Here is a 13,668-nt window from a genome sequence, read left to right as displayed (position 1 = left end):
GAGCTGTGGACAGACGTGCAGCAGTGCCCATGGCACAGGCACCCACCCAGGCCCTGGGCAGCCAGGCACGGCCATGGGACGCTGCCCCCAGACACCTGAGTCACTGCCAAAACAAACTGCAACCAACCTATTAGCAAGAGGGTTTTACGTGTGGTTTATTTTGTATATGCAGCTTTTCATTAGATAAACGAAGCCCAACAACCTTTACAAATGTTCTCAATTATGAAATGATGCCATTGAGATATGCGGGTGGTGATAATCAGGGAAAACACCAGTGACATCTCCTGCTCGGAGCTGGAACACGCCGCCTGCGTGGCTGCTCCTCCCAGCCCATCCCTCCCAGCCACACCAGGCATTTACAGACTCCTGCTTTATTGGGTGGAATCTGTAGCAACAAGACTATTTGCATTTATTCTGCCCAAGCCTTCTATCCAAAAGAGCAAACATCTCATTGTAACAATTTTGCATTTTTAACCGTGCGAATTAAGCATTCTTCATAAATAACAGCCTGGTTTGCTGCACTGCAACTCCTTTTTATTAGCAGCACAGAAATGCACAATGAGCAACGTGTTCTATTATTCTTTGTCAAATCACAGAATGCTACATTAGAATAACTCTGCTGGTCAATGTAATATAGTAGATTAAATTCAACTTCTGTGCAAAACCCACTGTAAAACAGCATGATAAGAAGGCTATAAAAAATTTAATTTTACTCCAAACTCCATCAAAAAAAAAAAAAATGGTGTGAAAAGTAATTTTGCATAATCAGTACACGCCATCTGGAACAATTAACTGATTTCTATAGAACTATGAGGATCAGTCATATCTGCTTATTAAAGATCAGAAATTATACAAGTAATAAATCCTTGAAAAAACTAAGTGTACTCCTGCCTGTCAATGCTATTTTAACTTCAAATACTGAAGAACGCCTGATAAGGCTGAAAAGAAGAGATTAATATATGCAAATTACATCCAGCATTTAAAATCCCCAACAACTGTCTCTGGTTTTCTGTCCCTTATTGCTGCCTTTATGTTTTATTCATACACCAACTCACCTGTCACTTCATAAGCTATAATATTATGGGGGGTATTATTAAACAGCATAAAGCCAAGCTTTAATTGGAAAGCTTCATTGCATTTTCCAATTATTTGGAGTAAATTAAAAGCAGATGCACATAGTTTAATAAGGAGTCTAATATCAGTTCCGGGAAATCAAAATTCATTGTCATTACTATGCTGTGATAGTTTTGCAAACTGTACTCAATTTTGGAGGTTTTGAAAAGAAAATCTGTCTCTGCAATCTGTTAATTGTCATTCGGTTAATAACTGTTTAAATATCCAAACCTCTGAGAGGCTCCCTGTTTAAAAAAAATTAAACTCTGGCACTCGGCAAAGCAAAACAAACACAGTGCAGGCCACCCCAAGGTTGTGCTCCGTGGGAACGGTGCCAGTCCCACGAGGCCATCCTCCTCCATCAGCCACTGACCCTCACCAGTGCTGCTGTGGGGTGAGGGCAGCCCTGTCCCGGGATCCACATCACCTCAAAGGGATCACCCTTCCCTCCATCAGCCACTGACCCTCACCAGTGCTGCTGTGGGGCACACAGGGTGAGGGCAGCCCTGCCCTGGGATCCACGTCACCTCAAAGGGACCATCACCCTTCCCTCCATCAGCCACTGACCCTCACCAGTGCTGCTGTGGGGTGAGGGCAGCCCTGTCCCAGGATCTATGTCACCTCAAAGGGATCACCCTTCCCTCCATCAGCCACTGACCCTCACCAGTGCTGCTGTGGGGCACACAGGGTGAGGGCAGCCCTGTCCTGGGATCCACGTCACCTCAAAGGGACCATCACCCTTCCCTCCATCAGCCACTGACCCTCACCAGTGCTGCTGTGGGGCACACAGGGTGAGGGCAGCCCTGTCCTGGGATCCACGTCACCTCAAAGGGACCATCACCCTTCCCTCCATCAGCCACTGACCCTCACCAGTGCTGCTGTGGGGTGAGGGCAGCCCTGTCCCAGGATCCACACCAGCTCAGAGGGATCATCACCCTTCCCTCCATCAGCCTTCACCCAGTGCTGCTGTGGGGTGAGGGCAGCCCTGTCCCGGGATCCACATCACCTCAAAGGGATCACCCTTCCCTCCATCAGCCACTGACCCTCACCAGTGCTGCTGTGGGGCACACAGGGTGAGGGCAGCCCTGCCCTGGGATCCACGTCACCTCAAAGGGACCATCACCCTTCCCTCCATCAGCCACTGACCCTCACCAGTGCTGCTGTGGGGTGAGGGCAGCCCTGTCCCAGGATCCACACCAGCTCAGAGGGATCATCACCCTTCCCTCCATCAGCCTTCACCCAGTGCTGCTGTGGGGTGAGGGCAGCCCTGTCTTGGGATCCAGATCAGCCCAAAGGGATCATCCTTCCCTCCATCAGCCTTCACCCAGTGCTGCTGTGGGGCACACAGGGTGAGGGCAGCCCTGCTCTGGGATCTACATCACCTCAAAGGGATCATCACCCTTCCCTCCATCAGCCTTCACCCAGTGCTGCTGTGGGGTGAGGGCAGCCCTGTCCCAGGATCTATGTCACCTCAAAGGGATCACCCTTCCCTCCATCAGCCTTCACCCAGTGCTGCTGTGGGGCACACAGGGTGAGGGCAGCCCTGTCCTGGGATCCACGTCACCTCAAAGGGACCATCACCCTTCCCTCCATCACCTCGCTGCAGATGTGCCGCCAGCCTGCGCCCGGTACACCTGCTCATGCATAATTTATGGATCCAGGGTCACAGCCAGATAATCCTCTCAGCAGAGAGCCAGCAGCCTCCTGGGAAGGGGATGTGTGAGCTGAGGAACAGGGTGAAGCCCACATGCCCGAGCAGAGGGCAGGGAGAGCCAGCCAGGGCCTCCACCTCCCCACCAGCGCGTGACAGCGGCAGAGGAAAACATCAAATGGCACTTTGGGCAACAGTAGTTTCATTATAAAACTGTCTGTCTTAAAAACGTCACCTGGGTGAGAACGCACGGCTCCATCCTCCCCATCTGGGGCTGCTGCCCAGCACAGGCTGGGTAACGTGGGGCACGCTGACACAGCACCCCAAAAGGGTCTGTACACCACGGATGGCAGAGTTTCCTAAGAAACATGCTTTCAGAATGTCATTAAGTATAGTATTAAGTGACACACTTCCCTTTCTGAAATATGCAGCTGCAGCATTTTACATGAGACTCCAGCCTCCCTGAACTGCTGGATATTAATGGAGTCTTTCATAGCTGGAAGATTATCCAGGTCTCTTAGTCCAAAGACTGGAAATTGCAGTAGGGTAAAGAACAGGCTGACTTTAATCTCAGCTTCAGGAAAGAGGTTTCAATGCAGAATAAAGCTTGTGTCACAACTTGTCTGGCTTTTGGACCATCCTGATTAAAATTCAGTGTCACAAAATATATATTTAGCTACGCTTCTACTCTTAAAAAGCACAAAGAGCGAAAGTGAAGGGATGGGGACCGACAGTAAGATGCAGCACAGGACCTCCCCTTCCAAGACTGGGGTCTCAAAAGCCTTGAACATTAGAGGCAATTGCAGAACCACCAGGAACTAGAAGATGAAGATAAAAGCAATCCTTGTGCACTGATCCAAAGAATAGAATCTCCCTTTTTTTTTCAAAATTACCTGTTTTAGTGAAGCAAATGCACTGTGACAAGTGCATAATTTAATTATCTACAAAAATAATGAAGCAAAACAATAGTTTGTAGAAATAAATTATTAACCTCTGATTAAAACACCTGTCCTCCTATACACAGAAAAGAGCTACTGCGTCTTTTAAAAGGAAACAGACAACTAAGGAAGTGGCACATGTGGCCAGATAACCTGGCATTTTGCAACAAGGAAGCTGACATACAGGCAGTGAAATATAACATCTGAATTTAGAATGACCTCAGAAAGAGACTTCTTTTGTCACTATCCAAGTAAAAAAGAAAAAAAATGAGGTGGAGGGGTGAGTAGACAGCCCAAGGCATTTCCAAGCTGACCAGGAGGAATCAGGAAGCAAACTCTGTCTCAGGAGCAGTGTGTGAGGCAAATGCCCAGGGAGAGGACACCTGCCCCCGCCGGGAGCCCCAGCTCGCAGCACGGAAAGGCACCTCGGTTTCCTTTCCAGGAATCCACTGGCTTTGATATTTTTCCAGACCATTAACATCAGTTTCCACTCTCTGCTGCCCCCAGAGAGCTGGATTAGAAACCTGTGTGAACGGCAATCGTGCTGCAGTGCGTGCAGGAGCAGCCCAGCCTCCTGCAGACCCAGCCCGGCCCAGCTCGCCCTGGCCGGGCTGCCCCAGGCTGAGACCCTCTGCCCCCTCCCCACAGCCCTGGGCTTCCTGCTGGGAACGCTCACCTGTGCGACCCAGCAGCAGGAACCTGGACTGCAGCCTCTGCTCACACGTTTCCCTCTCCAAGCTCTCAGACCACAGTTTGCTCTGACCTTTCACAGAAAGTGTCTTAAAGAGGGCGATAAATATTTAAATATCATAAAAAACTATTTCTATATAAATGTAATAAATGCTCATTTAAGTAAATATTTGCCTCCCTAAGGTAATAAATACTGGTGTGTGACTCCAAAATAAACAAGGCAGAGCTGTGCAGAAACTGGCACCTGTAAGAGCTGCAGAGGGAAACCTCCTCCTTCATGGCACGCTGGCACACACCGCTGCGCTGGCACCGGCCGCGCTTCCCTTCCCTGCTCAGCCCAGCTTCTCACAGGAAAATACTTCACACAAGTAACTTGAGATCTAGCAATAAACTGTTTAAAGACCACAAAACAGTACCTTTAAGGTAGGAAATACATGCAAAGGCATTTCAGCATCAAGTGACTGCTGGGAACCCATGGCTCCTCAGCCAAACAAACAGCAGGTGCTGCGGTCTGGGTCACAGCGCGGGCGCTCCTTTATCCGAACATAAAGTGTCTTATGTTTTTTGGGATCTGACATCTAAGCTCCAACCCAGAGGACGTGGCTTTTCTCCTCTTAAAGGGAATGAAAACCTTCACCTGCAGCTCAGCAAGGTCTTGAACTGAGCTGAGAATGCTCTGGGTGGTGAGAGACGCTGCGCTTCTGGATCCTGTTTTATTTCTAAGGATTAACATGACGTGAGCGTGGATGCCCAGACTTATGGATGACATATTAGTACGTCCAGCTAACACCATTTCTTAAGGTACTTGCACAAATATTTTGACTGTTTGGGGCTGACAGCTGGCAATGTTATTTGAAAATACTACCAAAAAACATATATCAAAGTATGTTCTGCTTTTGTTCTACTGCTTTCCCAGCACAGTTTAAGTGTTCAAAAGATGAACCTCGGTCCTACCCAAGGGGAACTTATTATATTGTTATCTCCAAATTTATGCCAGAATAAATATCCTTGGAAAGGTTCATATGACTGAAGTTGGGTTTCTGGCTATACAGCCAGCTGCAGCAGGATCTGGAAGTTCATACAATTGTTTCCTGCACAAAACTGGTGTAAAGAGGCTTTACCTGCTTTATGCACACATTCTGATGGGGTTGTACAGACTGACGGACTCCACACAATACACAACAATTTCTATCCTAATCAGAGAACAGGCCAAGAGACGGGCTGAGATTGTTCTGGAGTCAAATTACACAAATTTGTCTGCTGCTGCCCCAAAACACATCTATCTGTAATACAGTGCTGAAGATGGCTACAGGGAAATTTCAGGGGGGAAAAAAGACAACCTTGTTCAGCAGAATACACATATCACTGGCAGCAAGGGCTGGAACCCACTGCTTGGTAACTTCAGAGTGCTGCCGTGGTGTTAGAGCCCATCCAATTAAGTGAGGCCTGCAGAATATTTACACTCCTACATCTCTTGGTTCCTGAAAGGGTTAAAGCTTATTATTAGCATATAATTTACAGGTCCCTTCTCCCAGGAAAGAAATAATGCACGGTAAATGCCACATTCGTTTTAATAATACATGTTACAGTCTGTGCCCAACATCTGCACAAAGGTAAAGCAGACAGATTTTTTTGACATGTCCCACTCTGCCATTGAAACACAGGCTTTTTGTTTTGTAAGTGATGGAAGGTTTAATCAAGAAAGCAGGCAATTCATCAATCGAAACAAGGCTGCTCACACTGCCCTGACAGCACACACATGGTTTTATACAGAAGAAACCTGGCCACCTGTCAGCAGCACCTTTTACATCAGGATATACAAATACACTGGGTGATCAATCCTCCAGCTCTTCCCATTCATTTCTTCATTTTCTTATTGTATTTTTCTTTATGCTAGATGTTGCCCTCATTCTCTGCAGGAATAGATGGGAGACAAGGCAGGCTATGGCTGTTTATACACTATCATAAAAATTTATATACCCTTAGAGTGACTTATTTCCCTTCTATTTGAGTACCATTATTATAAATAATTTTTCACTTCATTGAGGAATTTTCCCTGTATGTTATTATCTGTGCCTGCCTGCGAGGGCTGCCTCTCCCTCACTGTGCTTGTGCCTCTGATAAGCCAAAGCAATATGCTGGCAGAAGATGCTCAAGTCTGAAATGAAGGCAGTATATAGTCACAACAACATCTTAATTAAACTGAAGGCCATGAGGAAAGACTGTGCTGTGAAATACTGAGCCATGTCTGTCAACAGGTCTGTCTGGAGCGAGGCATTCTTCTCCAGCAGCTGCCTGCCCCAGCATGCACATTAAACCTGGCAGCTCCTCAGCATCCTGCCCCCAGCAGCACCCACAGACACTCTGCACAGCAGCTTAGAGCTAATTCTGCCTTTTGGTCTGGAGCATGGCATGGGGTGGGACGAGGGAGGCTGCTGGGCAAGAGGATGATGCCAGCAGTGCCAGTGCTGCACTACCATGGCTCGTGACAGGCTCTGGGCACTGATTCCCTATCTGCATCCTGCCAGGAACTCACCTAGTTGGTGCCAAGAGAAGTCTCCTTAACTTTCAGGTCACCCAGTGTGTCATGGCCAAGACTGGCAATGACAAAAGACTGGTTAAAAATTGTAATTACTGCTTTCAGGACCATTTTTTCATTGACTCCAGTTCTGTGCAAACAAAAACCGCATTACACAGCCCAAGGGGTAATGGGCAGTTCCAGTGAGGATACAGTCATTCTGCCAAAATATATTTGAGATACAAAGTAGGATCGACAGCCAAAATTCATTTTATCTTCCCCAAACATGCTGAACCACAGCTGGAAGTGTTGTTTCCATCAAATATTGAGAAAACCTTGGCTGTCTATAGAGAGCAAAGAGAGACCACCCTGCAGCTCTTCATCCCACCCCCATGACAGCCCTCCCTTCCCAAGCAGCTCCTCCTGTGCCCACGGCACACTGAGGCCATGCTGAAACTGGAAGACTGCTCACAACGGCTTTTGTCTCCCTCAGCAGCGCCAAGAACCCCTCTTGTGACCTGGGAGCCAAGAGAGGGAGCCCACAGCCCGTGCACAGCTCCGTGTGTGCTGGAGGCTCAGCTCTCCCCACCCAGCATCCCGCACGGGGAGCTGGCAGCAGCCCAGGCGCGGCAGCCTGCTCCTAAATCTCCTGTTGCCATGGCACTGCAGCAGCACTGCAGATAGCCCAGACCTGCTGCACACGACACCGACGGAACAGGAAACTTGGGAATGGCTCCCAGAGCGCGTCTGGGGGCTAATCCACCTCGGCACGGCCCGAGCACACAAAGAGAGCTGTCGCGGCACCTCACCGCAGCTGCTGACAAGGCAGCCGTGGGCAGGAGCTGTGCACAAAAATCCTGTCAGTGCACAGGATGTGTCATATGACAAGACCCTTTCTCTGGAAAGAACTCACAGCTGTAATAGCCATTACAACACATGCACAACTCATAACCGTGTTTCTGGAGGAGAATGTGCAATTGGAGGAAAAATAAAGAGTTATATACCTGAAAATGTGCTCAAGCAAACATGAAGAACTAATGCCCTGTCCAGTTCTACAAGGCCTTGTTTTGTGCTTTGCCTGTAAGGATCTGGTAAAGTGCTCAGGCTCTCTGTAAAGCAGGCACCTCCTGAGGCTGCAGCAGGAGCAGGGGCCAGCACATCCTGCAGCAAGGGCAGTGCCACCAACACCCACAGAGCTGCTGCAGTTGGTGCTTTTGGTGCTTCCCCAGGAGAGAAAGCACAGCTTCCCACCCCCATGCAGAACTGTCTCGTGTGAACACAGGAATACACTTCCCTTACATTTCCAAATGTATTAGGGCAGGAGAGTAACAAGAAAAACGAGGGCTGACAAGGATTATGCAATTGTTACATTCTATCTCTTTGGGAACCTGAAGCTGCAGTTTCAGGCAGAGATTACCTTTTAAATAACCCTTTGATTATGGTACATGAATTAATGCCATGTTCCCATGTTACAAGTGTCACTCACTATTAATAGGAGGAACCTGTGAATGGTACATTTTTGCCATCTTCTCTTCCCTGATTATGCACAAGCAGTTTCAGCTGCACAACCCACTGAACCAACTGCTGGATTTCCTAACTGTCCTAAAATCTCCTGCAGCCAGATGATGACTAGACTTTCATTAGGCTTTGACAGAGTCAGGTTTAAATCCACTATCTTTTTCCTCCTGCAAAAACAACGTAACAGAGCAAAACTTGTGCTAAGTGTGATTCCACCACGCCTATGCCAATATTTGTTCAGGTGTAACAGTACTACAAAAAACCCCCTCCAAGAGCAGTTGTGGCCCAGCAGGGGCGAGTGAGGCGCCGAGCAGGGCAGGTGGCACTGCAGCTCACCTGGGATGGTGAGCAGGGCACGTGGCACTGCAGCTCACCTGGGATGGTGAGCAGGGCACGTGGCACTGCAGCTCACCTGGGATGGTGAGCAGGGCACGTGGCACTGCAGCTCACCTGGGATGGTGAGCAGGGCAGGTGGCACTGCAGCTCACCTGGGATGACGAGCAGGGCACGTGGCACTGCAGCTCACCTGGGATGGTGAGCAGGGCAGGTAGCACTGCAGCTCACCTGGGATGGTGAGCAGGGCACGTGGCACTGCAGCTCACCTGGGATGACGTACAGGGCAGTGTGGCATGCAGCTCACCTGAGATGGCGTACAGGTTGGAGTGCTGGTGCTCCAGGTCCAGGCGGGTGCTGTGACTCTTGCCCCGAAAGCTGGCTGGCAGCGTCAGTGAGATATGCCTGAGGGAAAGGGAGGACACAGCAAAAGTTACTACAGAGCACAAGATGCTGCTCCTGCCAGCTCACTCCAGCCGGGTTAAGCAGCAAACATCAGTTTTAATATTGCTTCAAAACCATCTACCAGCTGCTCAGTGTCAGCCCCCTCCAGCCCTCGGAGCCCTGGGCTCGGCCAACAACCACGGAGTGCAGCAGGGGCCGTCCAGCCCAGCAGGGCCTCCAGCCCCAGGGGCTGCACAAGCAGAGCCCACCAAGAGCCAGCACGGCTCTGCCCCTTCAGCTCAAACCTGCTTCTTCCAATGCAGAGCCCCAGCCTGTGAGAATTCTAATAAAATGTTATTGTTGATCTTCTGCACCGCATTGCCACACGTGAAAAAGACAGCTCCCCTTCACGGAGGGGCTCAGGGCAGCACGAGGCAGAGGGAGCAGCTCCTGAGCCCGGGCACACACCCAGCACCACCCTCCTGCCAGGAGAACCAGGCAGCCTTTGTGTCCCCCTGAATGCCCCCTGAGTGAGACAGGGCACTCTCCAGTAGTGCACCAAACCCATGTCCTCAGCCAGCAAATTTTATCTACCACACCAATCATCTGGAAGTTATCTGCCTTCAAAAACAGGACATGTTTTGGGAAGAACAATGTATTTTTAGCCCTTGATGCAGATGATGGTGAACAGCACAGATAAAATAAGAAAAAGCAAACATTAGTCTGAGTTTGCTTGTGCTTTTCAAAGCTATTTTTAACCAAAAAAAGATGGTGTGAAAATGTATTTGAATTTGGCTATCAGTTTGCTGTTTAAAACACAATCCACATGAGAGTCTCTGGAGCAGAGGCATGGTTGTTATGAACACACTTTAAAACAGGAGACCACTGCCTGTGGGCATGACACACTTCTCGTTTGATTTTTAATGGAAGTATTCAAAAATATTTTCCAAGGCACCAAAGGCAGACAGTAGAAAGACTGAATTTCTCTGCCTCTATGAGGAACTGCCTTCTTCTCAGCAGAGACAGCCAGAGAGATGTCTCCAAGAAGAACATTAGCTGCACAAGACAGGGCAATGAGTGCTGGATGGAAATCAGCTCTCCCCTTTCCTCTTTCTTTTTATAAAAGATGACATTGTAGGGAGGAATGGAAAACAAAGCCTAATTTATTTTAAAGTAATGTAAACTTTGGCCAGGATCAATATAGCTTATACCTACAAACTTGATTGCATAATGCATTTTCCTTATGTGTTGTGAGAGCCAAATTATTTTGCATTGTAGAAGACAAAAAAAAAGAGGCTGCCATTGAAAAGCAAGAAAATCCCAATTATGAAGTCCCCAAGTTCCTAAACACATATCGTGAAAGTATGTGCAGTTCTGTGGCATATGGCAAATCAATTACTAGTTTAAATTTTAAAACAAAAACATGGTAAATGTGTTGCACAAATAATCAAGAACAACGGTTTGGTTTAGATTACAGCGGCCACTAGAGTTTTGAATACAATTAATCATCATTCCAGGCACCAGGAAGCCATATTGACACTTATTCCTAATTTGAATATTTAATTAGGGTGAAGTTCTTCATCAAATTATCACAGAACTGGGAGGAAAGCCTAAAAGATTTAAACAATTACTACTTTAACCCTTACCCAACTGCTCACCTGTGAGCACAGCAATCTCTTCCTGTTCTGCAAAGCTGGAATACGATCAGGCAATGTGACAAGACATAAAATGCTCTACAAATACCCTGGGAAGGGGGAACAGACACCCAGCACCCCAAAGGGCCTCTCAGGCTGGCACAGGCTTGTGCCTCTGGCTGCTTGTGCCCCTTGGCCTTTGCCAGGGCAAAGCTTTTGGGCTACATCTCTATTTCAGCATCAAGGGTGGCTCCTCCCAGGGCTTTTTTGGTTTGGGGCTTGTTGGTTTGGTTATTTTTAATTGAAGAGCCTGTCCAGAACCTTCTACCAGGCTCCTGCTGCCCACGGCTGACCTGGCACAGCCACGTGCTCCTGCCAGGGAGGTTTCCCAGCCCCGGCCCTGCAGCAGGAGCTCCTGGGATGGGGCTGGAGCCCAGTGCTGCTGCAGACCTGCTGCAGCTCCAGCACCCATGGGCATCCTCCCTCTGCACAGCCCTGCCTCCGATGGCTCCAGCGCCCCTTTGTGTGCTGTATTCATCCATATACGAAAATCTCTTTTAATGAGGAGTGATATACTTATGAACTCTCTAGAGTCATAATTAGAGCAAACTAATTGAAGTTGTGTTTTGACACACTTTCCAAATTCACGGGTACTGCATGACATATTCACAGCACTACTGCTGCACACCGTGGTGACAGCAAAATCATTAGGCTAATAACACTTATTTGCATTCTGATCATGCCAGCAGCGGCCGTTAAATGCTGCCTCAACCAGCACTCGTTTACTCAGGAAGTTTCCACTGAAAGATATTAACAGTAATTATTAGTACTTTAGTGGAGCTCTGGTGTTAAGGAACGGCACCTCACAAAGACTATCCCCATGCCAATTGTCTGCCTTTGGAAGTGTCAGAAGCAGCTTTCCTCCTCCCCAAGGACAAGCAGTCTGGCACAGCAGGAGGACAGAGGGTCCTGGCAAGGCCAGGCCAGGCTCCAGCCTTCCCCCCACAGCTGGAGTCAAACCCTGCTGCTCCAGCACTGCTCCAACACCAAACGTACTTCTCCCCAGCATACGATAATTTCAAGACAATTTAGAGCAAGTTTAATCACCCTCTTCACTTCAGTTGCTCTTTTATTCAGCAAATCCACAGAACAAGTCAGCATGTGATGAGGAGATCCTTCACGTGCAGGCCAAGGGGATTTGAGGTCTGTGCACATTATGGCCACTTTTTGAACATTTTTGGAGAGAAACTCACATAAAACAGGCCCAGGAATGCCTGACAGTTCCAAACCTGTTATTAAGAACTGTCTGCAGGAAGGTGATGAACTGCTTTTGAAGTGAGGGGGCAAGTACTCATAAAACAGAACAGAGGATCACAAGGGGAAGTGCCAGATATCAAAGGATGCTTCGTAATTCATATAAAAATATCAACAATGTACAGCAAAAGTCCAATGGTAAGTTGGGATTTGGACCCAGCAAAAAAAAAAAAAAAAGCCAAAAAAACCAACCTTACTCTTCATAAACAATGATCATGCAAAGATCATTCCTCATGAAAAATGGAACAATTAAATTTCAAGCTGTAGAAAGCTGAAAACACACCTAAAATGAGTTAATATCAGGCTGCAGCTCTCAAGAAATGTAATCCAACATGGAAGCTTTGCTTAGGGAGACTGGAAAAGGCACATTTCTGAGAAAGAAGCTGCTGGGGCTGCATGAACCAGAGGACTTGGCAAACCCCCTCTGGCAGGAGGCATCCCCAGGCAGGCACTGCCACAGCAGCTACCTGTGGCTCCAGCAGTGGCTACATCCCAGCTACAGCATTTCTTCACAGCCCTTAACTTTGACTGTGCTGGGGCACTGAGATGCCAGAACACCTACCTCATACTCCAAAGAACTGCAATGAAAACCTAAACTGCGAGGCAAGAATCACCTCGGGTAATGGACTTCATTCCAGACAATCTATTCTCATCGTGTAAACCAAATATTTAAATACTTTTAAAAACCTTCCTGACCCTTTCCCTAAAACAAGCAACATATGGGCTTTGCAAGCATTTCATCTCATTCCAAGCTACTAAAATATCCTGTTTCCTAAGAGTCAATGAGGACTGGGGGTGCCAGATTCAGGTTTTATAAAAGCCCAATGGCAGGAGAGAATGAAAAAGAGAGTGAGCGATTCTTTCCACATTCAGATCTCCCCACTCAGCTTTCCCAGCTGCATGAAGGGAGGAGGGCAGTCGCAGCCCACGCACTGGGCCCAGGGGTGCCTGGCAGCCCCCTCCCCAGGTGCCTGCACCCAGGGGATGCTGAGCCCCCTCCCACAGGAGCAGCGCTGCCTGCACGCACAGCCCCGCTGCTGCTCTCGAGGGCAAGTGATCTGCTGGACCAGCAGCCCAAAATGAAAGGCCTAATGCAGAATGAAGCTCCTGCAGCTTCCTCTGCATGGGGATTAATTCAGATCAGAGGACTTGAGTAACTAGGACAGAGCAGCTGCCAAACAATAGAAAAAAAAAACCCAACAAGTTTAATTTACGCCGCTTGGAAGTCTGAGCTGCAGCCCATTAAATCCTTCCAGGCAGAGGCTGCATCAAAGAGCTGAGCCCTGGCACTGCAAGCATGAAGTGCTTATGAAGTGGCTGTCTCAGCTGAGCAGCGCCGTGTCTCGGGAGGCTGCGGCGGCAAGCGCGCCGCTCCCACATCCTTCACGAGCTGCTCTCCAGAGTCAGGAGTTTTCACATAATGAAGCAGTAGGGAAAAATTGCCAAACAGCAGAAATACTCCAGAAAGATAAATTACACGTGGTGTAAGCTTCCTGGGTTAGGATTTTAAATTCTGTCCAATTAATCAGCACAGCAGCCCAGGCTCCCGGGCCAGATGCGAAGCCCCTCTCAGGG

The 13,668-nt window shown here is 48.4% G+C and overlaps 1 protein-coding gene across 7 annotated transcripts in view; it reads right to left on the bottom strand.

Annotated features, from left to right (window-relative positions):
• MVB12B (multivesicular body subunit 12B) overlaps positions 1–13,668 on the bottom strand; it is a 56,699-nt gene that overhangs the window by 21,083 nt on the left and 21,948 nt on the right. For all 7 annotated transcript variants that reach the window (XM_041483857.1, XM_041483860.1, XM_041483853.1 and 4 more), the window contains one exon: positions 9,069–9,166. In XM_041483857.1, the coding sequence (XP_041339791.1) occupies positions 9,069–9,166 (98 nt within the window). The remainder of the gene's footprint in view (positions 1–9,068; positions 9,167–13,668) is intronic.

This window comes from Pyrgilauda ruficollis, unplaced genomic scaffold (assembly GCF_017590135.1).
Source record: "Pyrgilauda ruficollis isolate IOZ18807 unplaced genomic scaffold, ASM1759013v1 scaffold62, whole genome shotgun sequence".
Classification (NCBI taxonomy): domain Eukaryota; kingdom Metazoa; phylum Chordata; class Aves; order Passeriformes; family Passeridae; genus Pyrgilauda; species Pyrgilauda ruficollis.
The sequence above is the reverse complement of the archived record's forward strand: the minus strand, read 5'-3'. Positions and strand labels throughout refer to the sequence as shown.